General features: G+C 39.8%; 1 protein-coding gene and 1 long non-coding RNA gene across 4 annotated transcripts in view; one reads left to right on the top strand and one right to left on the bottom strand.

The window, feature by feature from the left end:
- Positions 1–27,031, bottom strand: part of LOC307212094 — a 317,636-nt gene that overhangs the window by 251,924 nt on the left and 38,681 nt on the right. The gene's annotated exons all lie outside the window — the stretch shown is intronic.
- HHAT (hedgehog acyltransferase) overlaps positions 1–27,031 on the top strand; it is a 187,175-nt gene that overhangs the window by 121,883 nt on the left and 38,261 nt on the right. For 2 of the 3 annotated variants that reach the window (XM_079968801.1, XM_079968802.1), the window contains exon 11: positions 17,821–17,965. The exons of the other annotated variant lie outside the window; for it this stretch is intronic. In XM_079968801.1, coding sequence (XP_079824927.1) covers positions 17,821–17,965 — 145 coding nt within the window. The remainder of the gene's footprint in view (positions 1–17,820; positions 17,966–27,031) is intronic. 3 annotated transcript variants of the gene reach the window in all.

Below are 27,031 nucleotides of genomic sequence, written 5' to 3' on the forward strand. Positions count from 1 at the left end.
TAGATCAGGGGTCAGCAAACTTAGGGGGTCGGTCCACTGTCCCTCAGACCTTGTGGGGGGCTGGACTATATTTTTTGGGAGGGAAAGAACGAATTCCTATGCCCCACAAATAACCCAGAGATGCATTTTAAATAAAAGGACACATTCTACTCATGTAAATACCCGCAGATTCCTGGACTGTCCACTGATTGGATTTAGAAGGCGATTGGGCTGGATCCAGCCCCTGGGCCTTAGTTTGCCTACCCACGATCTAGACTTAAGCAGATACCCATTGTAGGTACATTGCACATGCTTTTTCAGTCATGGGGACTTGAACTCAACTCTGTGTGAAGTTCAGCAGGCTCCACGCCTTGACAGCATTTAAACAGCTCTTAACTACCACACCGCTGCTTTTCATAGCTAATCTGGTTGTGGCTGTGGGTTGTTTTTTCCTATGGGGAAAAAAATGGTTGTCTGTCACGGATGCTTTAGCTAAGATTCCTGCCTTGCAGGGGGTTGGACTAGATGACCCTTGGTTCCCTTCCAGCTCTTAAGATTTCTTTTTTTTTTCATTTCTTTTTATTGAATTTCACTTAGATAACAAAAATAGAAAACAAATCAACAATTTCAAAAGAGATATCCAAACATAACATAAAAATAACATCAGTTTCCGTTACAGTTCTTTGTTTTCGCACTTAAATCTTTATATCTTTAAATCTTTAAATCTTTCCTCTACACACCTATTGACCTCCATCCCTCCCGATTTCGGGCTTCTTAAAAATACTATCTTTTTCCTGCAGCTGATAATTGTTAATGGTTTACACATCGTAAGATCTATATCAAACCTGCTATAGTTTTTAAGTTTCTATAATTCCCTTCAATGTATACCATAAATTTATCCCAGTCACTAATAAACTTTGTATTTTTTTTGGTTTCTGATTTTTTGTGTCATTTTTGCTAATTCAACAAATTCAAATAATTTTATTTGCCAATCTCTAATCACTGGGGTGTTTGGACTTTTCCAATTTTGTGCAATTAATATTCTAGCCGCAACTGTAGCATACTGGAATAATGCCTTATCTTCTTTTTTAATTTCATCCTCAATTATTCCTAGTAGGAAGGCCTCTGGTCTTTTGGGGAAAGTGTATTTAAATATTTTTTTTAACTCATTATAAATAAGTTCCCAAAATTTCTTCATTTCTTCGCATGTCCACCACATATGGTAGAAATTGCCTTCTTTGATTTTACACTTCCAGCAGGCCTTATTTCCTGTTTTATACATTTTCCCTAATTTTGCCGGTGTGATGTACCACCTATACATCATCTTTTCCAAATTTTCTCTGAGTGTGACACATGCCGTGAATTTCATTCCACTAGTCCATAATTTCAACCACTTATCATATTCTATATTGTATCCCAAATCCATTGCCCATTTTCTCATGACCTCCTTTATTTCTTCATCTTTGGTGTCCCATTCTAATAATATGTTATACATTTTGGATAATAACTTGGATTTACCTTCAATTATTTCTATCTGAAATTTAGATTTTTTTTCATTCATCCCTACTTTTTCATCTTCCTTCCATGCTGCATTTATTTGATGGAATTGCAGCCATCCTGTTAATTTGTCTTTCAACTCCTCATATGTTGTCATCTTCCATTCGCTTTCTGATCTTATCAGTAGGTCTTCATAGGTCAATCTTTCTCCTTCCATATTTGCTTTTTTGGTAGTTAAAATGTCGATTGGCGATAACCACCAGGGTGTTTTCCATTCTAAAAGTTTTTTATTTTTCTCCCAAACTTCATAAAGTGGCCCTCTAATAATATGGTTTGAAAAACCTTTGTGTACCTTTTCTTTATTTAGCCACAAATAGGCATGCCAACCGAATCTGTTGTTGAAGCCTTCTAGGTCTAGCAGGTCAGTGTTTTCCAAATTAATCCAATCTTTGATCCAACAGAGGCAGGAGGCCTCGAAGTATAATTTCAGATTAGGTACCGAGAATCCCCCTCTTTCTTTCCGATCTGTAAGTAGTTTAAATCTAATTCTCGGTCTTTTCCCTTGCCATATAAATTTCGAAAGAGTTTTTTGCCAATCTGTAAACATTTTGGAGCCTCTAATCACTGGGATATTTTGGAACAAAATTAACATTCTTGGGAGTATGTTCATTTTTATTGCCGCCATCCTTCCCGTCCACGAAAGTTTCGCTCTATTCCACGTATCTAGATCTTTTTTAATCTCCTTCCATGTTGTAAGATAATTATCCTGAATTAAATTTATGTTTTTTGTAGTTAGCCAAATTCCCAAATACTTTATTTTTTTTGCCACCTTAATTCCATTCTGTATCTCCAATTTTTCTCTTTCGCCTTTTCCCAAATTTTTAGTCAACATTTTTGTCTTTAATTTATTTAATTTGAAACCGGATAGCTTGCCAAATTCTTCTAACATCTCCAAGGCCTTACTAACACTTTTTTGCGGATTTTCTAAGGATAACATCAAATCATCTGCGTACGCTTTTAGTTTGTATTCTTTCGCTCCTATTTTGATCCCTCGAATCTCTGGTGTTACTCTTATTTTATTCGTGATTACTCTAGTACCATAATGAATAAAAGCGGGGATAGAGGGCATCCCTGTCTTGTTCCTTTTTCAATTTTAAATGAATTTGTTAGATTGTTGTTTATAATCAGTTTAGCAGATTGATTCGAATAGATGGCTTTTATTCCTTCCATAAACTCACCCTCTAGCCCTGCTTTCGCCATACTTTTTAGTAGGAACTGCCATGAAACATTGTCGAATGCCTTCTCGGCATCGATGAAAATCAGCGCCGCAGGTACTTCGTTCTTACATTCCAAATATTCAGTGATATTTATGGTATGCCTTACATTATCTTTAAGAAACTTATTTGGAAGGAATCCTGCTTGATCTTTATGTATTAGATTTACTAGACATTTTTTAAGTCTGCTTGCCATCACCTCTGCGAAGATTTTATAATCGTTATTTAATAGTGATATGGGTCTGTAGTTTTTAATATTTAATTTATCCGTGTCTGGTTTAGGGATCATTGTAATGTGAGCCTCTTTCCATGTCTCTGGTGCCCTTCCTCCTCTTAATATGTTGTTCATGATGTCACATAGCACTGGCGTTAGTTGGTTTTCTAATACTTTATAATATTTAGCTGACAATCCGTCTGGTCCTGGGGCTTTCCCTGGTTTCATCTTCCTTATCGCTTCTTGGATCTCTTCTGCTTTTATGGGGTTATTTAATTGAATTCTTTCTTCCTCTGTTATGGTCTTCCCACAGTAATCTTCTAGATATTTTTCTATTCGGGCTGTCTCTTCGTCTTCTTTTTTGTACAACTTCTCATAGAATTTGAGGAAATTTTCCTTTATTTCTTTTGGTTCTTCTATCAATTGCTCCTCTATTTTTATCTTGTTTATCACGTTTTGTTTTTGCCTTCTTCACAATTGCCAAGCTAATAGTTTACCTGTTTTGTTAGCTGACTCGAAGTATTTTTGTTTCATTAATTTAATTTTCAATTTCTTGACTTGTTAACATTGAATACTGTGTTTGTAACATTTTTATTATTTGTATGTTTTGTTCATCTTTCGGATTTGTTGTTAATTTCTCTTAGCTGAGTAAGAATTCTCTTAGCTGACTAAGAATTTCCTCTTTCTTTTGTTCTCTTACTTTCCTCTTATAGCTGTTTTGCTGAATAAAAAACCCTCTTAAAACCGCCTTACTGGTGTCCCAGACTATATCCATACTTGTTTCTTTATTAAGATTCAGGCTGAAACAATCTTTTAAGGTGGCTTTGGCTTTTTCAACAACATCTTCACTCTCCAATAGATATTCATTCATTCTCCATCTGAACCTGCCTTGTGATGTGCCTTTTATTTTGAAAACTATCGGGTTATGATCAGAGAGGGTTCTAGGTTGGATTTCACACTTTATTGTTCTTAATGTAAGTTCCCTTGAGACCCAGATTTGATCAATTCTGCCCCAGCTCTTATGTGGCTCTGAAAAGAAAGTGAATTGCTTCTCTATTGGGTGTTTATATCTCCAGATGTCTATTAAATCTAAATTTTCCTCCAAATTATTAAAGGATCTTGGCAGTTTCCCTTGGTTACGTTTTTTCTTTTCTGATTGTCTGTCTATTTCTGGTTTCGGCACTCCATCGAAGTCTCCCAGTAATATCGTCTTGTTACACTCTAACTCCAGTAAAATTTGTTCCAATTTCCTTAAAAACTCCAGTTTATTCAAATTTGGGGCATATATGTTTATCACATTAAGTTTTTCACCCTGAAAGTTAATTTGTACCCCCAAAATCCTTCCTTCATCATCTTTACAGATGACTTTGGGTTCCCATTTTTCTTTGATGTATATTGCTACCCCTCTTTTCTTTTCCGCAATAGAGTTTATAAACTCGACCCCCAGCTTTTTGTGTATCAAAATATGTTTATGCTTTTTAGTCACGTGTGTCTGCTGTATGCAAATTAAATCAAGATTCTTTCTTTTCAAAACATTCACAATTTTATTCCTTTTGGTTTTTTCATTCAAACCGTTCACATTCCATGACAAAACTTTCAAATTCATTATTATAACTACTTTCCAATTTACAGACAGCTAATAATTTAAATTCGAGTGGTTTTGTTTTCTATATCCTCTTCCTCTTCTTCTTCTTCCTCTTCCACTGCTACAGCTTCTCTTCTTCTTCGTCTACTCCTTCTTCCCTTCCTTTATCTTCTTGTTCTTTTCCTTTCTCTTTTTTCCTTCTTCTCTCCTCTGGATCTCCATTTCTTCCTTCATATCTCTCCTCTACTTTTCCAAGGTCTTTCTCATATCTACGCAAAAATTTCTTCACTTCTTGGGTCTCAGTAATCCTAATCCTAAATCTTTTATCTTTGTAAAAAAAGGAAATCCCTTCAGGGAACTCTCATCTGTATTGTATGCCATTTTTTAAAAAAACACTTGCTAGCTGTTTATAACCTTCTCTTTTGCGCAGGAGTCTGGTTGGTATCTCTTTAAAGATGATGATTGGTCTGCCATCAATTATTAATTTCTATTGATAACTTATTCTTAATATCATATTTTTCATCTCTGTCGAATTGAATATAACTAGGCAGTCTCCTGCGACTTTTTTTGATTTTACTTGTTTGGTCCTTGTTTTTATTCTAAAAGCGTTTTCCATCGTATATGCAACCTCTTCTTCTTTCAGTTCTAACCATTTCGCTAACTCTTTAGTCATTTTTTCTTTAATATTTTCATTTATTTCTTCTCCTACTCCTCTAAATTTCAAATTTAGCTGTTTTTGTTTCATTTCAATCATCACTAAATTGTCCAAAACTTGATCTTGATTTCTATTCAGTTCTCCTATCTCATCCTTTATCCTATCTGTCTCCTTTCTTTGTTCTTTCATTTCTTTTTGTATTTTTTTATTTGTTTCTTCCATAGTCTTTGACCGAACTGTCAAGTCTTTAATTTTACTTGACAGTTCTCCTACTGCTCCCTCTATTTTCTTATCTATCAGCTCATGCATCTCTCCTAGTTTTTTCTCCATATGTATTTCACTCTGTTTGAATTCATCCTTTATTTTTAACCATAGAATATCTAGGTCCTTAATTTCTTCTTGTCGGGATGCTTTCCTATCCGATGGTGTTCCTCCTATCTTTTTCCCGTTTTCCCCAGACATTTTCTCCTTCTCCAGTTTTTTAATTAAATTTCTTGTAATATTTGTTCTCTCCCCTAGAGGGCGCACAGTCCAAACCAATTCTAATTAATTATCAAACAGTGTGTTCAAGGGCACTTTCTTAAACACTCAAATTGCAAATTTTTACCATTTAGAGTCAAAAAGGATACATATAGAATGACTCTGTAAGTGTAAAAAATCAAATTATTCTCAGTCCCTTTAGGTTCCTACAAATACACTAAGATGTTATTCATACAAAATTAACTTATAAAATTTCCAACTCTAATTCTAAGATCCCAGATATCAGTTAATTTCCCGAATTAAAGACCCAGTTGGTAAACTTACAATCTATAAGCTCCAAATTTGGATAAGATCCAACATAACTTCACAATTAGTACAAGTTAATCCAAATTAATTCAATGATAAACTTATTAGGAGCTTGTTAATTATGTAGAGATAAAGGCCTTATATAAAGACCGTTAATAACATATTAATCTTACAGGGAAGCCTTTATAATGAAGGAAAGAGCAAAAACAAACAAACAAACTAACTTAAAAAAGCAACATAAATTTAACGTATATCTGGTTTTTGTTTTAAATAGAGGTTCCCTGTTCTTTCTTCTATTTGAGCTTTCTCCTATTTGAACTTCAGCCACTTGGTCAGCTTAATCCGATTCGCCAGGAGAGTGCGTCAGTATTTAAAGATTGGTCTTAATAAATAAATCTCTGAGGCCAGAGAGGGCAAGGAGCATCAAAGCAGTTCGTAGAGAAAGAAAATATGGATAAATAAAAAATACGAAATAAACACAATCTCTAATATACAGTCTGATGGTATCCACACAGTTAGGCCTCCACAAATAGAAAGAGGAGAAGAGAGTTATTTACTTAAGTTCTAAGTTCTATGCTCTTCAGCCACTTGCTGGCTTAATCCAATATTGGGCTGTAATTAAAGAAGATCCAGAGGTCCAAAAATCCAAAATCAAATCCAGGCTATCAGATGAGGAGGAATATATCCCCCAGTAATCTTAAGTACACCCCTCTCTGACTCAGTTCAAGTATAGTTCAGTTCCAGAAAGATCCAAATCTCCAAACCTTTAAGAGTCCGGGGTATTCAAACTTTAATCCAATCAGTCAAAAGGAGGAAGTAGGTGTTCAAATAAAAATATGTCTATATCCCTGTGAGCTCAGTTCATGTAGAATTCCCAACAACTCAGAGAAAAGAAGTAAAAAAGAAGTCAAAAATCCAAGTTCTTTAGGGGGGGAGGGGGTCAGAGTCCAGAGTTGAGGTTTTTAAAAAAGGGAAACAAAAGTTTACACTCTTGCTTAATCAATTGCCCAAGCTGTACTGTAGAGGGTTCAGTATTTAAGACAAAAAGGGCAATGAGTGGAAGTTATTATTTTGTTTTAAAGCCTTTGTTTTATTTCGTCCTTTCTCTTCTCCCCTCCTGTTGGAGCCAGCCATCACAAGTGGTTTAGCATAGCATAGAAAGAAGACACAATGAGGCAGCAAGTATTTTCATAATACTGGAGGGCAGCTCCTTCCAGCCTTTCTCCTCCGGCAACTTTTTATTATCTCCTTTGTTCTCCCAGCCGCATGGCCGTTTTCCAAAGTCTCCTGTTACCTCATCCGGTCAAGGCTTGACACTCCCCTCTCCATATAAGGTAATCATTGCCCAGAGGAATGTCAGGGGGCACCCTGCAGTATTTACAAGCTTCTGCCTTGGCTTTATGACTCCCACACCCTCCTTCCCCCTTGTGCTTCCGTATTGAAGTTTAAGGCTTCAGAGTATTTGTCTCTTTGTAACCACTCTGTTCAGTTCATTCTCTTATTTTTAAAGCCTTCCCCCCCAAAAAAGATACAAAGTCTCTAAAGGTCTTTTTCACTTTCATATTACTTAGTTTCCTTCGCCTCGCTTAAAGATTGCTGAGGACTTCCACTTTTCTGTTTCTACAGCGGGTGAATAGTCACTTCCTTTCTTCACTCTTACAACTATGTATCCTGCACCATTTTCACTCCGAAAAACAGGTCGGGTTCCTCAGTTAAATCCTTTTACATCCAGATCTCACTTAGTGTATAATAAAAATTTTTAGCGCAAAATTACTCCAAAAACACTAAGGGTTCTGCTCTTAAAGTTACGGAGGTTTGTCGCTTTTCCAGTAGGAGCTAGAGGCATCGCAACACGGGGTCCGCAGAGCTTACCATTCGCGTTTCTCAGTCCCGTCATTCTCGAGTCCTTAAAAAAACAACCCCAAAAAACATCGGAACCACTCCAACGCTGCTGGATAGCTTATCCCTCAAGGGTGTCCCCCTTGAGATTTTGGGGGTCACAGTGCCTTTGTGTTGCCCCCAAGCCCCCGTGAAGCTCGGAAAAGCTCTCAGCGGCTTCTCCGTGCTCCCTGCTGCTTGCAATTCCAAACCGGAAGTCCAACTCTTAACATTCTATGATTTTATGATCATGTTCGTTCATGCTGGCTTTAGTAACATTTTGCACTGTTTTGAAATGTCTGCATTTAACTTTGTTTTAAAACTGCACTATGCTTCATATGTTTGTCTGTGTGTGTGTGTGTTATTCTTTTTATAAAGCACTCTGGGTAGCACTGGGTTTGAAAATCAATCTGTAATTTATTTTAAATGAGTAAAAATATAATTAAATAAATCTTCGTGCCGGAAGAGCAATCCCCAACAGACCAGAAATAAAAAGAACCAGGACACATACCACTTTTACAGCAGTAACATTCCTGCACTGAGTGATTCAAAAAGCAAGCATCAAATGAAACTACGTGCAGATGACTCATCTTAAGGGGTGACTGAAAAATCCATCTCAAGTTTTTTAAAAAAACAACAACAACAACAACCAAAAAGCCAGCTTTATGATTTAGTCTTTGGAGAACAAGGTTAGTCATTCTCCTCTTAACTATTTAGCCCATTTCTGAATCAGTGAAAATTAGTTCTGGGGGAAAGCTACAGAGAGCTTACCTTGCAAACATACAAATAAATCCAGGCTTTCTCTTTATACAGGCATCCCCACCACCACCACTTAGGCGCGATTGACTCACTCACGACCGCATGATACCGGGAAAATAAATAAATAATCTTATTCTAACCTGAAATGGTGGGAGAGAGTTGGAAAGTCATTGTCAGTGAGTCAAAAATCCGAGGGGGAAACGGATTCCAAGGGCTCCAAAATGGTGTGAGCGAGCTCAACAACTGTTGGGTGTGAAACTGTTTGTATTGCAACGGGCTCCCCACTTACGTGCATGTGTGTAGTGTGGGCCCTTTTGGTTCCACCCACCACTGGCATGGTTATAACCATAGTTTAGAGGTCCCAGGCCCTAAGGAAGTCAGATTATCCTCCACCAGGGCCAGGGCCTTTTCAGTGATGGCTCCGACCTGGTGGAATGCTCTGTCCCATGAGACTAGGGCCCTATAGGATTTAACTGCCTTCTGCCGGGCCTGTAAGACAGAGCTATTCTGCCTGGCTTTAATTTGAACTCAGCCTGATCTTTTATTTCCCTTCCTTCCTTCCCTCCTCCTCCCCTTTTTATGAAGATTACCCGCTCTGGGACCCCAGAGCTAATTCTCCCCTGGCCTCCTCTCTGGCCCATGTAGGACTAATTTAGCCAGCTAGCCCTGGTGACTATCTAATGTTTATTGGATGGATTTCCCCCAAATTAATTTTTGAACTTTGAATTTTGTTGTTATTCATGCTTTTATACTGTATTTTATGCTGCTTTTATGTTGCATTACAATTAAGTGTTTTAAATTTATTGTTAGCTGCCCTGAGCACGGGTTTCTGAACCGGGAAGGGTGGGGTATAAATAACAAATTATTATTATTATTATTATTATTATTATTATTATTACCTGTGGGGGGAGCACAGCCTCAGGCTAAAAAAAAATCACCTATCCCTGACCCTAAGGAATAGATTAATTACTGTATTTGTTAGTTACAGATAGGTAGCCGTGTTGGTCTGCCATAGTCAAAACAAAATAAAAAAATTCCTTCCAGTAGCACCTTAAAGACCAACTAAGTTAGTTCTTGGTATGAGCTTTCGTGTGCATGCACACTTCTTCAGATACATTCTTCAGATGTATTTGTTAGGTTAGTGATGTGATGGTTGAAAAGTAAAATTTGAGACTGCCACTATTGATTAATGAATGCCTGAGACTGCAGTAGATTAACACTCACACTTTTACCATCTTAAAAGTGACTATAAACAGCCCTAACAAACCCACAAATGCAGATCTTGCTTGTGCTTCAGTCCTAGGGCCCCATTTCACCACAGCTTTCTCATCACAGGTTTGTTGATCAAAAATCATTGCCTGTAATTGCTGTGTCAGGCAGATGAGTCAAGCAGCGATAAGTCTATTTGGCACATTTGTTTATATTTATGGATGGACGTTGACCCTACACCTCACGCACCCATCCCCTCTCACAAGTATTCATGCTTTACAAAAGCGCAACTTTCACAGCAGCAATCAGAGCTCATGAAAATTCAACGCAACACGCTTTAATAGTATTTATTAAGTGGTACTGGATTATCAAGATGCTCCGCAGCTGTCTGTACTTTGTAGTGTTCTTACTGCATTAGGAAATATCATCCAGCAGACAAGAATGTGCAAGGATTTGAACTGTCTGATCAAATGAACAGATTGATTTATAGGCACTTGAAGCACAAATAATTTTGCTTTCTCTCTTGATTGTCCACCCTTCTCCTTTCGCCAGTAAATTACTGCTTCCTCTGTGCCAGCTCCAGCAGAATAAATGCCCAGGCACTCCCATATTTTCTTTTTGTGCTTGACATGTGAAGGATATTTGAAAGTTAGGTCATGATAAGAAGCTAAAGATGTCAGTGGAAGTCATATGTGAAAGTCCATAAAAATTCAATCTGTTTCATTTGAAAGGTGTATTTAGATGACACAAGGCACAATAAAGAGATTATTTTAATGGGGGGGGTAATGTTTAAATGTTGGATACCCATTTTAAAAATTAGTTCTATTAAGATGTAAAGATATTTACCATTTTTTTGATGAGGGAAAAATCAACAGATGGTGCACTTTTTGTACAATTAAACTGTATTTGACTAAAACATATGATTTAATACTTTTTAAATTGCTGATTTTGATTTTTATGCCTTCAAATTCTGTCCCTCAGTGGGCACTCAGTGAACACAGGAAGTCTCACCTGATCTGGTCATGGAAAGGGTTAATAGATGGACAGCTTTTCCATGATTCCATAGGTGGAGCTACACGCCTGTTCTTCATTGGTGGGATGATTTTGTATGGGTAATTCCACAGTCAGCTTTGGCTATGTGTTGCTGTCCTCTTCTAAGGAAGCTGCTGCTAATGGCAAGTGGGGAGGGCACTGCCTGTGGGACTTCCTAAGGGACTTCCTATGGTTGACCAATGCGAATAGAAGAGGCTGGATTAGTTGGGCTTTCGGCCCGATGCAACGGCCCTCTTCTTGTGTTCTTAATGCTCTTGTTGCAGTTGGTTGCCAAGAAGGAAATCTGGCAAGTGGTGACCAAGGAAGAAGGCATATCATGCAAAGCAAATATGGTCCCGTGCTGTATCTCCCACAGAAGTCTGTAATTTTGTGCCTTGTCACAAACTGAGGACATCACTCAATTAATAATAATAATAATAATAATAAATTTTATTTATACCCTGCCCTCCCCAGCCAAGACCGGGCTCAGGGAGGCTAACATTCAGATATAAAAACAACTGATTGAGATACAACTTAAAAACAAGATTAAAATGCAACATTAAAATGTGGCCTCATTTCGGTAGGAACTCAAATCGAAAACTTTTGGGGGGATGAAAACGTCAAGTCTTCACCAAGGCCAACTATCCAGACTGGTCCTACGTGGGCCAGAAAAAAGCCAGGGAAGTCTCCAAATAGGAGTTCCATCACAGAAGGAGAAAGGAAAAAGGAAAGAGGGGGAGGGGATCAAGTAGGCAATTGCAGTAGCATGGTGACACTGGCATCGCATGAGCTGGTCTGTCTCCCCATTTCTGGTTAATAGCCAGCAGTAAACTTGTAAATGAATGGGCCCATCCCTCTTGTACCTCCAACCAAGGTCTGCTGCTGTGTGTCTTTGCATGAACTGATGGCATCACCTTCAGGAGGCCAGCATTGCACTGTGATGAAACCATGCCCGGTTAGTTTTCAGTGACTACTTCTCAACAGTGGCAAACTGCTTCATGTAGTCGCAGCTGGTGATTAGAACATTTGCAGATGAACCACTAGCAGACAATGATCATAATCCATACAGCCTTCAAGCTTGGAGGACATTCCACTGGGTGATTTATTTGTTTGCTGAATGAACAGATCACATTCATCCTAGGATTAATGCTGTTGACTGATGGCATTTTTATCACGGCATGAAAATAACATGTACACACATTTACAACTTCTGCAGTAAGATATTTCTTCTGTGGCTTATATTGTCACAGAAACCTGCAAAATGAGTTTGAATTCCTAGAGCACCTTACAGGATGGCTCCCTGGTGCCCCTCTTGCAAGGGATAGGATTTTTGGCCCTGCGGGGAATTGCATGCAATATCTTCCTTCCACAGAGTCAAAGCCACTGCTGAAATTATATGTTGCTTTCTGTTATTATCTTGTTTGCTTTTGTGAAGTGAGTCTACTGCAAAATATTCACCAACACTTCTCGCCTGGACAGTGCTGACTCACACACTCTAGATTGAGTACCAGGAGTGGCAGACGATCAATTTACACCATATTTCAAGCACAGAAAAGGAAATTATAATGGTATTTTTATACCCACGCCTTCCATTCATATGGCAGCTTAACCCTTCCGTTTTCATCACATTCCAGACTGCCAATCTTTTATGCTTACATTGACTTGTGGCATTTTAAGTACTTTGGGCATATCCCAAAGTTACCCGTGTCATATATGAATTAATGATACCCTGGAAAACCATTGAAGATAGGCCTAGATTGATGATCTTGGTTTATGTTTGAATATGGACAAATGATTTGTCTCTGCATACAGAACCACTGTTTGATCCTATCAGTATCTATACATCTGTCAGTAGAATATTTAATAACCACATTTAGCTTCTTTCCTATCGCATTTGGAATGTTTATGGATTGTTCATAGGTCGGGAGCTTCAGCAACTGTAAATATTAAGAAAATATGTTGAAAATGTTTTGGATTGATGCAATAAATGTCTGTGTACAGATATCAGTCATTCCTGCCTTCAGTTTTGAAGCTGTATTTGACTGGTGATATATAGATGTAGATATAGATATAGATAGGTATAGATGAGCTAACAAGGGTAAGTCACTTTGTAAAAATATAATGCATGTTTGTTATTAGTGCTGTTTCTCATACTCAGTCAGAAAATTGATACATAAGATGATAACGTCCATGAAATAATAAAAATATGCTTTCCAAATCCATATTTAATGGTTACACACACACACACACACACACACACACACACACAATAGTTACGCTACTGTGCTTGAAGTAAGTCCCTTGATATCCCAGTTACAGTGGTACCTCGGGTTACATTACCTTCGGGTAACGTAATTCCGAGTTATGAACGCTGCAAACCCAGAAGTTTATACTTCTGGGTTTCGTCGCGCGCACATGCGCAGAAGCATTCTGCACGCTTTGCGCATGCGCAGAAGCGCTCTATCGTGCCATGCATGTGCTCAGAAGTGGTGCCTCTGGATACGGACTTTTCATGGTAAGTACAGACCCCCGGGACGAATTAAGTTGATATCCACTGTATTTTTATGAACTTCCTATAACAATACATTAGGATTGGAGTGCATGTTGCCCCACTGCTTGCCACAAGACAAGTTTGGGGTCCTTCAGGCAAGGGAAGGTGGCTAGAGTAGAAACAAAGCCCTGATTCTGCTTGGCAAGATTTGAACTGATGTTTGGCTGAGCAGGATTGCTCACCTATTCAAGCACCCCTGCTTGAACTCTCATGACACCCCAAGGTGGGGTATTACTAACAAATAATTCATGTAAATAGCACATGCTGGCCCCATCCTCCAGTGTTCCCAGCCTTGGTCACTCAGCCTCCAAACTTGATTGGAGAAGGTCTGAAGGTTGTTGTTTTTTTACTGTGTTTGCTTGAGTGTAAGTAGGAACCACAGTACAACTCAGGATTCAGGTTATGACCATCCAGATGGTTCTACTTGTGTTCAATGAAGTGCCAGTAAAAGCCAGTGCTGGGAATGAACTAATTCAGTTTAATGGAGTACACTGAACTAGTTCAAAAATTTATGAGCTATTTCTGAAGATAGATTCCATACTAGCCAGGTGAACTAAAGGTGAATTACATTCATTTTGGGGTAGAACTCTTAATAATGTCTAGCTCATCTTCATGTCCATACCCTTCACCCATTCAGCAAGAGGCCCAAATCCTTAGCTTCTTTCTTTCTTTCTTTCTTTCTTTCTTTCTTTCTTTCTTTCTTTCTAGTAAATCATTTGGACATCTCTGAAAAATTTAGAAAAACAAATGTGGAGTCAACTTTCTAAGGCTTATTAGGCAGATATGGGGGCACTGCTATGGCGAAGGACACTTACTTACTCACTTAAGCACGATTACTAAGCAATTAAAAGGAATGAATGTGAGGCATTTTCTGTATCTTTTTCTGCGGAAGAGATTTACTCTCTTCAAACAGGACCTGTTTTCAGTGAGGATAACAGGAACACTGCAAATGGCGCCTTGTGCCTTTTACAGCTGTGTGGCTGGCACAAAGTAAACAAGGGTAAACTTTTTCCTGTATAAAAATACAATTACAAGGAAAGCTTCACCTGTTGACATTTTCTCTGTCAGACATCTTTTTACTTGTTTATGAACCCTGATTTGGTTTGGACTCTATACGTCAGCCCAGCGGCTTGCAACATACCAAAAGCTGAAAGAAAATGGCTGTGGGTGAGCTTTTTGTAAAGAAAAAGTTTATTTGGATGAACTTGAACTGAATTAGCTGGTTTTGTAAAAGGGTGGACTTAAACTTAGTGCTTTTTTCAGCTGGAACACACTGGAACTCCGTTCTAGCACATCTCAGGTGGGTGCCATTGCCCTTCTAAGAGAACGAGGGAGGTGTTCATGGTGAGTTCTGGCACCTCTTTTTCTAGAAAAACAGCACTGCCTACACAAATATTATTTTCTGTCACAAAGTAACACTTGAGCACGGCTTCAGTTACCCATCACAACATTTTCCTCTGTGAATGTGGGCTTCTCTTATGCAGACATCAACTTATGGATGGTGCACCTGGGATCTGTGCAACTTTGGGGTCAGAGTCAGACCCTATTCCCCCTTCTACACACAGAGAGCCCTTCATATGGATAACATGAGAAGAGGACTTAAAGCAGCAATTAAACCAACCACATGAATGGCATTTCTTATGGTTTTGAAACATGTAATTTAGCAGTAAACTATGGCTAGTTTAACCCAGTTCATTGCAAGGCTAGTTTAAAAAATTTCAAATAAAAATACTGCAAGTGCAACAGAGGGCTAAATGGTTTTCCAGACTGTTCACTCTAATATTAATGTACTCTGTGGTTGGTGTCAACCTTGTAATAAGAAAGCTCTGAATGTTTTATACATGCATAACATTGAAAGCTTCACAAACATGGCCAAGGGTATGTAAAAAATGTAATAAATTATGGATTGCTATCTTTGAAACAAATAGAAGTAGGAATACTGTTGCTTGCACATATTAAATGGCCGCAAACCTATACTTGCTTACCTGAGAGTGAGTTCCCTTGAACATCTGAGCAGATGTGTCTAGTTCTCTGCTGTTAAGTTTAAACATACCGTATTTTTTGCACCATAACCCTCACTTTTTTCCTCCTAAAAAGTAAGGGGAAATGTCTGTGCGTGTTATGGAGGGAATGCCTACGGGTGGCATGCCTACGGATTTTCCTCCTCTAAAAACTATGTTCGTGTTATGGTGGTAAAACCTCTGTTTCCAAAGTTATTTGATTTGATTTTTTTGGAAAATAATCTGCTAACCCAGTGATATGAATTTTTAGCAGCTTTAATAGAGGAAGGTATATAGTAATATTAATTGGATCCTTCAATAAAAACAATTATGGTAGAAGAATAATCATAAAGCTAAATTATGGAGACAGGAAAGGTATTTATATTTTGAGTTAACTTCCCTGTGCTTAATTTGCTATGTGAATTTAATTTTTCCTACTCACGTCTCTTAGCCTATAGTGACTTCTGTGTTGCTGTTTTTGAAATGCATATTGATTATTGTAGTATTGAACATTCAAGCTGTCAAGCACAATCCAGACTCCTGGCTCAGGAAAAAAGCAGGAACATAAGACGAGGCCTGCTGGGTCAGGCCAAAGATCCATCTTGTCCAGGATTCTGGGCTCACAGTGGCCAACCAGATCATAGAATTGTAGAGTTGGAAGGGACCCAAGGTCCAACCCCCTGCGGTGCAGATGCCTGTCAGAAACCTGCTAGCGGGACTTTAGCGATTCCCAGCAACTGGTATTCAGAGGCATACAGTATAGACTTTGGCGGTGGAAAAAAGAATGTCACCAACATGGCTAGCAGCCACTGAAAGCTTTAAATATTTCAACCTTCAGCTTCACTGGATGACCCCAAATTTTGCTATTATGAAAGAGAAACTTCCCCCTTTCCATTTTCTCCACATCTTGTAACACTATCACCATGCATAATTATCACAGTTATGCACACACGTGCATTACTGTTACAATGGCGAAAGTTAACGCCATTGTAAGTTCCCCCGTTCCAAACAGTTCACAAGGAACTTGGATGAATTTGACTTACGCCACCCTTTTCATGAGCTATGTTCTGCTGCGTTGCACAGTTGCATGACTGAGCTGAGAGCGGGGTTGGAATACATGCAATTCTCTCCTTGTCCCACTGCTGGAAGAACCCCTTTTGGGGACTAACTATGGTGTAAGTCAAGTTCTGCCAGCTGAGTCCCAGCTAAAGTGGGGTGAGCGACTTAGGCTGCCATAGCCCTGGCTGAGTACACATCTCAGTTGGGAAGGCCCAAGATCTGCTGAATCTAAACCCTCTTATCTCAGCAGATCTTGGGTTTGGAGTTCCCTGTTAATTGGTTCGCACAATAACCATACAGTTTGCAAAACCAGTGAGTTGTCTGGAAATATAGCTGCTAATGTATGTGCTCTGAAGCTTTCTGTGTAGTACCCCTGGAAGACAACTATTGACTCTGTTGGGGTGTGTGTTTTTTAAAACCTATATAAATCCCAGGACAATTCCTTTAAATGTGGTGCACTAAGCCAAGGTGCTTTCCAGCATTACTTTCAATGCAGCGGATAATTCTTCCTAGAATGATGCCCTATTGCTGTAAACCAAGGACAGGGAACTTGCCACGCTCCAGATTTGTTGAACTCCCACTTCCACCACCCTCTGCCAGCAAGGCCAGGGGCAGGGTAATGGGATTTGTAGTCTAACAACAGCTGGAGAGTGGCAAGTTCCCCATCTCTTTTTTAAAAATATCAACATTTACAGGAGAGCAAGGGCTTCTCGCCACTCTCACGACTTCACTATACCTATAGTGGTCACCCTAACACCACCATGATTTATTTCTAACCTTCCAGTATTAAGATTTTATTGTTAGCTGCCTGTTTAAAATTTGCTTTTCAGAACCATTTTATTGATATTTTTATGGTTTGCAATAAACAAGATGTTTACAACGCAGTAACAAAATCTCCACCTGAAAACTTAACAATAAACTGAAAACAACATAACGTCTACGTTATTATACTTGCTATTCCAATATATCAAGAAAAATACCCATTTCTCCATGAATTTATTTGCTTGTATTCTCTGGTAGTAGGTTAGTTGACCATTTTCACCATTGTCCAGATCTTTTCAATCTCTTTAAAAGTAGTGAGAGGAGCTAAAGTAATCAAATTAATTACCATCTCTTGATCACTGTCTATGAAAACACCTTTTATGTATCCAAGCAGAAATGTCTTAGGTTCCATATGGATTTGTGTTCCTAATGATTCTGATATTATTTCCAAGGGAAAACACATCCCTGTATTTGGGGACAGTTCCAGAAAATATGGCTGTAATCTGCTTTTACTTCTTCATATGCCCAGCAATTATTCCTTCCTAACTTGTATATTAAATCCAATTTACCTTCTTTTCAGAACCACTTTTTGTCCCCAAGAGGCTGTCGGCGACTCCATGCAGCTCTGGCATCTGTGTCTACCATGTGGTTGATCTTCTCCAACCTTATCTTTCTCGGAGGGAATCATGTTGGCAGAATCTACTGGAACAGGATCTTCATAGAAGGCAAGCTATAGCAATCTGATTTTTTAAAATTATTATTATTATTATTATTATTATTATTATTATTATGAGACATGCCTTCCTGGAATTTGATTCAGCATTGCAAAACACATGAGCAGCTTTCTCAGACGACGTTCCCTGTGTCTTGCAGTATATGCTTTTTGTTCAGTTAGTCCTCCTTGTCCTTGACATCATCTCAGCAGTAGTCATTGTAGCATTTCCCCAGGGCTTGTTGGCTTTCAGCCTGAACCTTTGTTATTTATTTTTATTTCAGGCACTTTTTAGAAGCATTTCCTGCTGGTACTTGGCGTGTCCTTTAGCACAATGGACCAGTACAAAAAATAATAATATAAAATCCCTAAAAGTGGACAACAAGCGTTAAAGCCAAAGTTGGATAAACTAAGCAGCAGCATTTAAAAAATATTGGGTCGCATTCAACTAAGTTCTACTCTGCTTTGCATGCAGAAAGTCCTATGTTCAACCTGTGACATCTTCAGGTAGGGTTCGGAGCCACTGCCAGTCAATGTAGACCATACTGAATTAGATGGACCCAATGGTCTGACTCAGTATAAGGCAGCTTCCAGTGTTCCTATGTAAAAGCATATAGAGATGAAAGAGGAAGTGGGAGAGAGTGTCGCTCTTTCTACTTCCTCTTTCAGCTCGCTGTGTTTTTCAAGGGAGAAAAAGGTACCCTGCCTTGTAATGAAGGGGGCAGTGAGTGTGTATGGGGAGGCTCAGAGATTCTGTGGGTGCCAGGAGTTCTCAAAGGTGCCACTACACCAGTAGGCATCACAGTTGGACCAGCTCTCATGTATTTTCAATTCACACAACATTTTGCACCTTGTTGCACTTTTATTGTAGCATGAACTTTCATAGGCATGGGTCTATTTCACCAGATGCGGAGAATGTCTAGGTTGCCCGAAATGTTTCCTCTCCTCATCGAAGGCACTCGCTGCATCCGTATGCATCATAGAGAGTTTTTAGGTGCCTCAGCAATAATTGTTTTTCTGTGCAAGTTATGCTGCCCCCATTGTGCAGTAAATAGGATATGAAATATGACTTTTAAGCAATTTGCTGGTCAGGCCCATAGTACTGAAAAGTGAAAAACTCAATTTCAAAACTGCTCAGGGCAATGGTACTACATCTTCCTTGTTGAGAACTAAGAGACATTAAATTACAGAGTGTTAAAAATATTCTTTCTATGACTCTCTCTTTCCTCTGTTCCATTTATGTGAGAGGTAGTTACCTAGAAGAACTTTGCAAATAATAGTTTGTGAGATGGCAGTCTACCACCGACAATTCCTTATTGTGCGGTTCCTTCCCTCGTTCACAGCCACCTAATCACCCATTGCTTCGACTATCAAGGAATCACCACTAGCATCAGGAAAAGCTCTGCACTTACCCATCCCAGAAACACAGAGCAGCACCATAGTGCTGTGGACACTGTTCTTTGCTGTTTGTCTTCCACATTATATAGGGTTGCCATACATCGGCTTTCATGCATCCCAGACATTTAAGCAATTTCTGCCCAGATGCTGTTTATGAGGGCTAAATACCGTCTATGTCCTGGAAATTCCCGACATATGGCAACCCTAACATTAAAGGCCAAGCAGCTCTATAAAAAGAGGGCAGGGAGCATTGGGATTGCAGCACACTATGCTGTAATTCTGGGTTAAAATGTGTGAGCAGCTGTTTGCTATTCCTCAGCTGGCCTCTTATAGTGCAGGTCCAGATCTGAACTTTTCACAGTTATCCCATTTGTGCATTTGCACGTGTATGTTATATAAAACACGTTAAACAATACAGTTGCGTGATTGAACACACTAGGATAGCTTTGGGACCATATCATGTTTTTGGAGAGATACGTAACTTTGTGTTACACCGTGCTCAAGTAGAAATGTAATTGCAAGTAGAAACCACATGCCTCAATATCTGAAAATTGTCACTGTGTTTTAGTCCACAAATGATGTGAATTTGGTGTTTTTGTGAAAAGTGTAAGATCCTTCCTGATGGTGGTTGAAATATGTAAAATTGCATCTTTGAACCCGGCAGAAGAAAGGTGACTTTTCTCTTGGATGGGAACTTCTTTATTTTGTCTTCAAATGATCTGCCTTGCCATTTGCAAGAGTAGCTTACATCTGAAGTACAGCAGAATGGACATTTTATGTTTTGTTTCTACATAATCAGGCCCATCTTTATGAATTAGGTGCTGGCTGCATTGTTACAGATTATCTACAAAGCAGATCAGACATGAACCAACACCGTATCAACAGCAGTCTTCAGCTGGACATCCAGTGTCATCAGGAGACAAATGACATAGCTAGCCTGAGCAGGGTGGTACAGGCAGGGTGGCACTGTTCATACAGCATGTTGAGCTCCCTATGCCTTGTCCTCCCCTCGCAGTGACCGGCAGCAGTTCATGGCATTGGGAAGCCAAGAGAGCAACACCACTCTCTCTGCGCCAACCTCTGCTAGGTACATAGCCCAGTTGAAAGAATCAATGTTATTTGGACATCCCAGATAAGGGTTTATGGAACCATCACCATCACTCTCCTTGAGAAGCGTTTCAGCTACATCATAACTTCCTTGAGTCCCCTCCAATGTCTTCTGACGTGTAACAACCACAACCCTCTCGGCTCAGAAACTTCACTGTGAGCAAAATGCAGGGCAAATGTAGCTTGTAAACTTGGCAATAATAATTCTCATTATAGCAAAAGCTGGCTTGGTCACAGGAATGGTTGGATCCTATCCAGAATCGCTGAGTTCACACATTACAGTAGTCTGAAAGGGTCTTGTCCTTCAGCTGTCAGGATCCTTTACATGTGCGAATGAAGAACTGGGTGAAGAGGCTCATAGTACGAAGGTCTGTTCTTGTTTCAGCCACCTGGCACGTAGCCAAATATAACCTGGTATTTGTTCTGTCTGTTTGCATAGAGCTGAAAAACCAGTCATTGTCATAAGGAAGGTAAAACAGCATTTAAAAAAGAAGAAGATGTACACACTATTTTTAGAGGCAAGAGACGAAAGCATGATTTTCTCCCAGATTACCTGATTGTCTTGACTGCTCAGGGTTCTGTTGAATCAAATGACTTTGGGCAGGCATTGTATTTAATAATGAACTGGAACATTGCAATTTTAAACCAAAGAAAGCTACTTGGACTTGTAAGTGTACAACTTAATCTACACTCACAGGCCCTGGACCTGCGATCAGATTAGGGAGGCCCTGTTCTCTTCTTTGCAGAGGACTGTCCTCTGTTTGAAGGGCTGTCAGATGATCCTCTTCTGTTAGGAGGGTCCAAGAACAGTTTAAAGATAAAAGAGCCATCCAGTGGGAAAACAAGGTCCTTGAAGTTGCCCATCAGTAGCGGCATGTGGGCAGCAGGTGGAGCAGGCCCACAAGCCACCTTGTCCCAGTTGTCCCCTTGTGCGGAGACAACTGCATTTCTAATAATTGCAGTAATTATTTCTGAACTTGCGTCTGTACATGTAGGATTGTATTCCAGTTCTATGCAACTGGGTGTCCGCTTGTGAAACAGGACCCCTCTTTCCTCTCCTCCCCCATGGGCCCCCCAAATTTGCTCCAGAGAGTCTTCCAGACCTGTGGGGAAGTTCAGTTGTACAAGCAGACGTCCCCTATGGGAGCAGGACAGCAGTGCTGGATACCAACACATAAAATGGTATACACAACTGCTATGCAAATCTGTGCCCTCTTTGGCCCACATTTTTGGTAATGCACATAGGTTGCCACCTTAGGTCAGAGTGATTGCAAATGCCTGTAGTTTCTGGGTACCCCAAAACTACCATATGATCTCTAAATTTCCTTCATTCTTTATTTTACGTGATCTCATAGTATTCAGTGTGCCTCTTTACTTTTTGTAGAGGACTTTGGCATCCTGGCCTGCAGCATTCTGCTTGATATTGCAAGGTGAAACATAACATAAGAGAGAAGCATGGTTGTTGAGAAGTAACTGTATATAAAATATTGAGTATCAAGAAACATTAAGTGAGCAATAGTTAGCTTGGGGTAGTGAGCAGACGTGCCTCAGGAAATTTAATAATTGAGATGCCAGGCCTGTTGCTCTGTTCTGCTGAGATATTAATGTTCTTTCCCTATTTTGTTATATGGGCTGTTGTGGTTTGTTTTCTGATAAATGATTGTCAGCTGCCTTAAGGACCTGCTTGAGCCAAAAGACAAATTACGGATTGAAAAAGTAAATAACGGCGCAAGGCATTAAACACTTCTTTCCCTGCACACATATGTTACTTAGCTCCCTACTTCCAATAATTTATTGGTTGGTGTTTTTATTTTACACAAATTAAAAACAGAGTGCTGATCCGAAAGAGTTCACCATTGGGATTGTGCTTTGGGTGTTGTCCTATTTTACACAGCTGGCTTTTCACTAATCAGCTCTTTGGTGTAGTGGTTAAGAGCGGTGGACTCGTAATCTGGTGAACTGGGTTCGCTTCCCTGCTCCTCCATATGCAGCTGCTGGGTGACCTTGGGCTAGTCACACTTCTTTGAAGTTTCTCAGCCCCACTCACCTCACATAGTGTTTGTTGTGGGGGAGGAAGGGAAAGGAGATTGTTAGCCGCTTTGAGACTTCTTCGGGTAGTGATAAAGCGGGATATCAAATCCAAACTCCTCCTCCTCTTCTTCTGCTTCTTCTTCTTCTTCTTCTTTGGGTGGTTTAGTACAGGCTCCAGACTGTGATGTTCCTCAGGTGCTAAGTGGAACGATTTCAGCTTTTTTGTATGCAAGACCCCACACAAATATATGTGGAGAAACTCACACCCAAATCTGCTGGTGAATTTTCATGAGGACTTCTTAAAATCATCCCCAACATCATCACCGTTGCAAACTGATGTGGAAATGTGGGGGACTGCATTTAACTGAGAGAAACCAATATTGAGAGATTTCCCCATCCATGCCTTAAAGTTATGAGATTTCCCCATCCACACATGCAACCCAGCTATTGGTCAGACTGGAGAAAAAATATGCGTGGCAAGGCCTCCACTCCATTCACCAGCTCTCCTGAACTACAAAAAGTGTTGAAAGGTTAATCTTCCACCTGGAGGGGGGCAATTTCCAGCTACCCCAGTCACCACCAAGCAAGCTTTATTTATTTAAAACATTTTTATGCTGTGGCCATCCAAAGTGTCTTACTGTCAAACACAGACACATGCATATCCAGCATGCAGGACATTTTATTCTCTTCCCATTCATCTCTGTGTGCAATTCCCCCATGCAGTTGGGATCCGGACATGGTAGCCTCTTGCCATGGGCTTTGATTCCTGGATGAGTAGGTGCGATGATGCTCGGGCAAAGAGAAGCAATACTATGTGCAGCCCAATTATGCTTGTACTGTTTAAAAGGATGCTCTTGATATTTGTATTGCCACATATTCTGGACATGCATGTGAACAACAGTTATATTTTATTATATTTTATATGAGTTATATTATATTATATATGAGTCGCTCCTGCTAGAATTTGGATTTTTGAGCAGGTGCCCTGGGCTCCAACCCTTTGCTCACTTCTCTTCCCCCGATCACTTCCCCCAAGAGACAGAAGGAAAGCACATGTGCACACAATTCCTTTTCCCAATGTATCTGGATAAAAGTTGGATCCAGCAGAATTAGGGCTTGTCTACACTTCCACTTGTCCCATGTCTAGAAAGTGCAGGTCTGAGCAGTTTTCTGTTTGTCCCATGGCTTTGCCTGTGAAAACTCGCTCTTTGGCACTGAATCAGAACAAACATCAATCCGTGGAAAATCCAACAGACTTTTGCTGTGGTTCAGCGGCAAAGGTTGGGTTTCCCCTGGGGCGGGGCGTGGTGGGACAAGTGGAAGTCTGGAAGAGCCCTTAATCTGAACCTTGGAAAGCACCATAGAGCTGAAAGATAAAGCAGGAAAGAGTGTCACTCTTCTATCTTCCTCCTTCTGCTCCATGGGGGTGAGGAATGGGGTTACTGGTTTGTTCTTGTTTCTGCTATGTATTTTGTGATTTTATCTTGTATTTTTATGCTGTGAACTGCCCTGAGATCTACGGATGAAGGGTAGTATACACATAATGTGCTTTTAAGTGGAGAGAAAGATAATTGCTCTCCCCACCTCATGACCAAGGGAGCACAGAGGCTTTGTGAGCACCAAGGAAAGACCTCAAGGGCACCATTGTGCTGACCAATGCAGCAGAATAATATTAAACTGACTCCTGATGTCTTCCCCTACACTCCAGCCTAATCCCCATCGCCTTAAATATTTTATTAGACTAAGGCTGAAACTTGTTTAAAATGTAACAATTTCTTTGCAAAGTCTGCCTTCCACATATTTGCACAAAAAGTCATTTGGAAAAAGTGTTTTTGTCTTATTGTAAATTACATCTCTTTGGTGTGTTTTTTTTAAAAGAAAAACACACATCCATTAACTGTAAGCATCATTATTCTTGAAGCTAGACTTTGACGGAAATTCTACATATATTTACTTTTGTTACTTATCGCCCTTTCCCAGCTGCAGTAAATAACAGTGATTATCCTTCTGGTAGGAAACTGTGCTCTCATGGGGAGCAGAAGAATGTGGGTACGTTAACCCACTGGGTGTGCAGAAATCAAGCATTTTTAAAAAATCATTTTGAAAGACATTCTAAATGTTAAAAATGGCTCCCCCCCAATATATATATATATATATATTGGTTTCTGTTTGTTCTGAAGATGAAAATGGCTCCCATTCTAGTATTTATACGGAAAGCATTATTATTGTGGAGAATAAGGTTGATGAAGGGACATAGTGCAGAGCGCAACTCTGTGGTTCTTTCCAGACGTAAAAGTTTCACTACTAATCTTAATGCTATACTTTTTGGGGAGTAGCAGTCTTTAGTCATTCCCTTCTCCCAGTACCTGCAGTGTGGGGCAGTGGCCAACTAGAGAGTAAGAGTGACACTTCAACTGGAAATGGAGTTTAAAGTGGCCATGACCTTTATTAGTTACAACAGAGACACAGGCTTTCAAAATTTTACTAATATCTATAAGACCTAGTCTGCAGTGTCTGCCCCAGCAATAGAACTGGTTTGTCCAGCCTCCATGTCCCCCCCTGCCCCCACTGGTACCTATTTTTTAAAAAGCACAGGCTAATTCAGTTTCAACTCTCAATCAGCCATGAAGATTGAGTAGATCACTCTAAGGCTTGTCATAGTGAAAGTGACTCTGTCTTGGGTTGGCCCTGCCGTTAGGCAGAATGTGGCAGCTGCCTCAGGGGACAGATAAAGCGGAAACGATTTGTCTGTTATTAAAGTTATGGTTTTGTTTTCTTTTCTTTTAAAAAGAAGATTGCTTGAGGGCACCATTTGGCTTTGGCTTTTGAAAATTACCAGGATGCAACTGCTCAAAGAACGCTCCTTGTTTTGGGAAGGGCAGGGGGGAATCTAAGCAGGAAGCGCTTGAAATATGAATGCAAGCTACTGTGTTCAGGCCTAGCTGTCAGCAGCCAGAAAAACAGGGTCCCGGGTTGTTCATGGCAGCTGCCCCCTCACGTGAGGATTAATTGCCTCTGGAAGCGAATCTATTCCCTTTTAAGTTCCTTAATTTGAAAGAGTAATTCTCTCTGCAATGGCAGAGGGAAACTCAGCTGGGATGCCATGAAGAGCGCAAAGTTCAAAACAGATCTGATTGCACACAGTGTGCTGAGCTAAAATAAATACCCCTCACCTGCATGAAGCAAGAATTAAAATGGTGGAGTGGGGGAAGGGAATTTAAAAAACAGACCGTACAAATTAAAGTCTCCTGGGCAGCAGCAGGCAAGCTACATGGCTGGCTGAGATAGCCAGCGCAGGCAAACTGACCTTGGGTAGCATTACCAAGCTAATCCACACAAGGGGATGAATGATTTCCAAACAATGTCTCTAGTGAGAGAGATTATTCACAAATAGGATTTTCCTTAACACTACGAGAGAGGTTTCTTCAAATCACGCAAGAATAAAGCAAGTGTAATTCGAGGCACGATCAATGGGACAGATTCTTATGCGGTGTTATGGCAGCTCAATCTGCTTGTTTATTTAGGCTTTTAATCCAAGACATCCTTAAAGGTTAAAAGTGAGGTGACTGCATTGTTTAAAACAATTTTGTAAAATGTTAACCGTCTCGGAAATGAACTTACCCAAGAAAATACAGCACTGGTCTCCTTTAACAAGAAAAGAAGTTTGCGTCACTTCTGGAGGGTAGTAAAGGCAGTTTTATACATTGTGTTCAGCCTGTAGCTTCATCAATACGTCCATCTGCAGATGGCAAGCCTTCCTTTTGAAATAGTCCTCTGTGTGATCAGCTGTTTAAACCACTTCCAGCTGAAGGATAAGGAACCAGGGTGTTGGAAACTGCCCATCCTTTGGAACAGCCACGGGTCACAGTTTCCCCTACTAGATTGAGTACATTTCTGTCTAAACTATCTTAAGTATTTCTCTCTCTGTGTGTGCATGTAAACTAGCATATACAAATTTTATGCAAATATATGTCCTTTTTTTGGGCTGATGCATTTTTTCTTTGCAATGCATTATATAGCAGCTGTGTTTTGCAGCCAGACCACGTTGGTCTGGCTGAAATCAACACAGATTGGCTTTCCTCACCCAATTACAAAAAAAAGGAAAAAAGGTCAAGCCATTTCCATTGTCTCCTGAGACAGACAGATGCCAGCCAAAAGCACAAATTGTCGTTGGGTTGTGGGATAGCTCCCAATAACAGAACTAGGCTGACAAAATCTACAACTTTAGCCCAATCTAACTTTTATCAGCCAAAAAGCTTGCTGGGGCATGTGTATGGTGAACTAAATCACAATGACTTGTTTTTCAAATACGCCTTAGTGATATGCAAACATGTTATCTTCCTTTATACAGTGGTACCTCAGGTTACATACGCTTCAGGTTACATACGCTTCAGGTTACAGACTCCGCTAACCCAGAAATAGTGCTTCAGGTTAAGAACTTTGCTTCAGGATGAGAACAGAAATCGTGCTCCAGTGGCACAGCAGCAGCAGGAGGCCCCATTATCTAAAGTGGTGCTTCAGGTTAAGAACAGTTTCAGGTTAA

The sequence above is a fragment of the Podarcis cretensis genome (genome assembly GCF_951804945.1).
Source record: "Podarcis cretensis genome assembly, chromosome: 3".
Taxonomy (NCBI): Eukaryota; Metazoa; Chordata; class Lepidosauria; order Squamata; family Lacertidae; genus Podarcis; species Podarcis cretensis.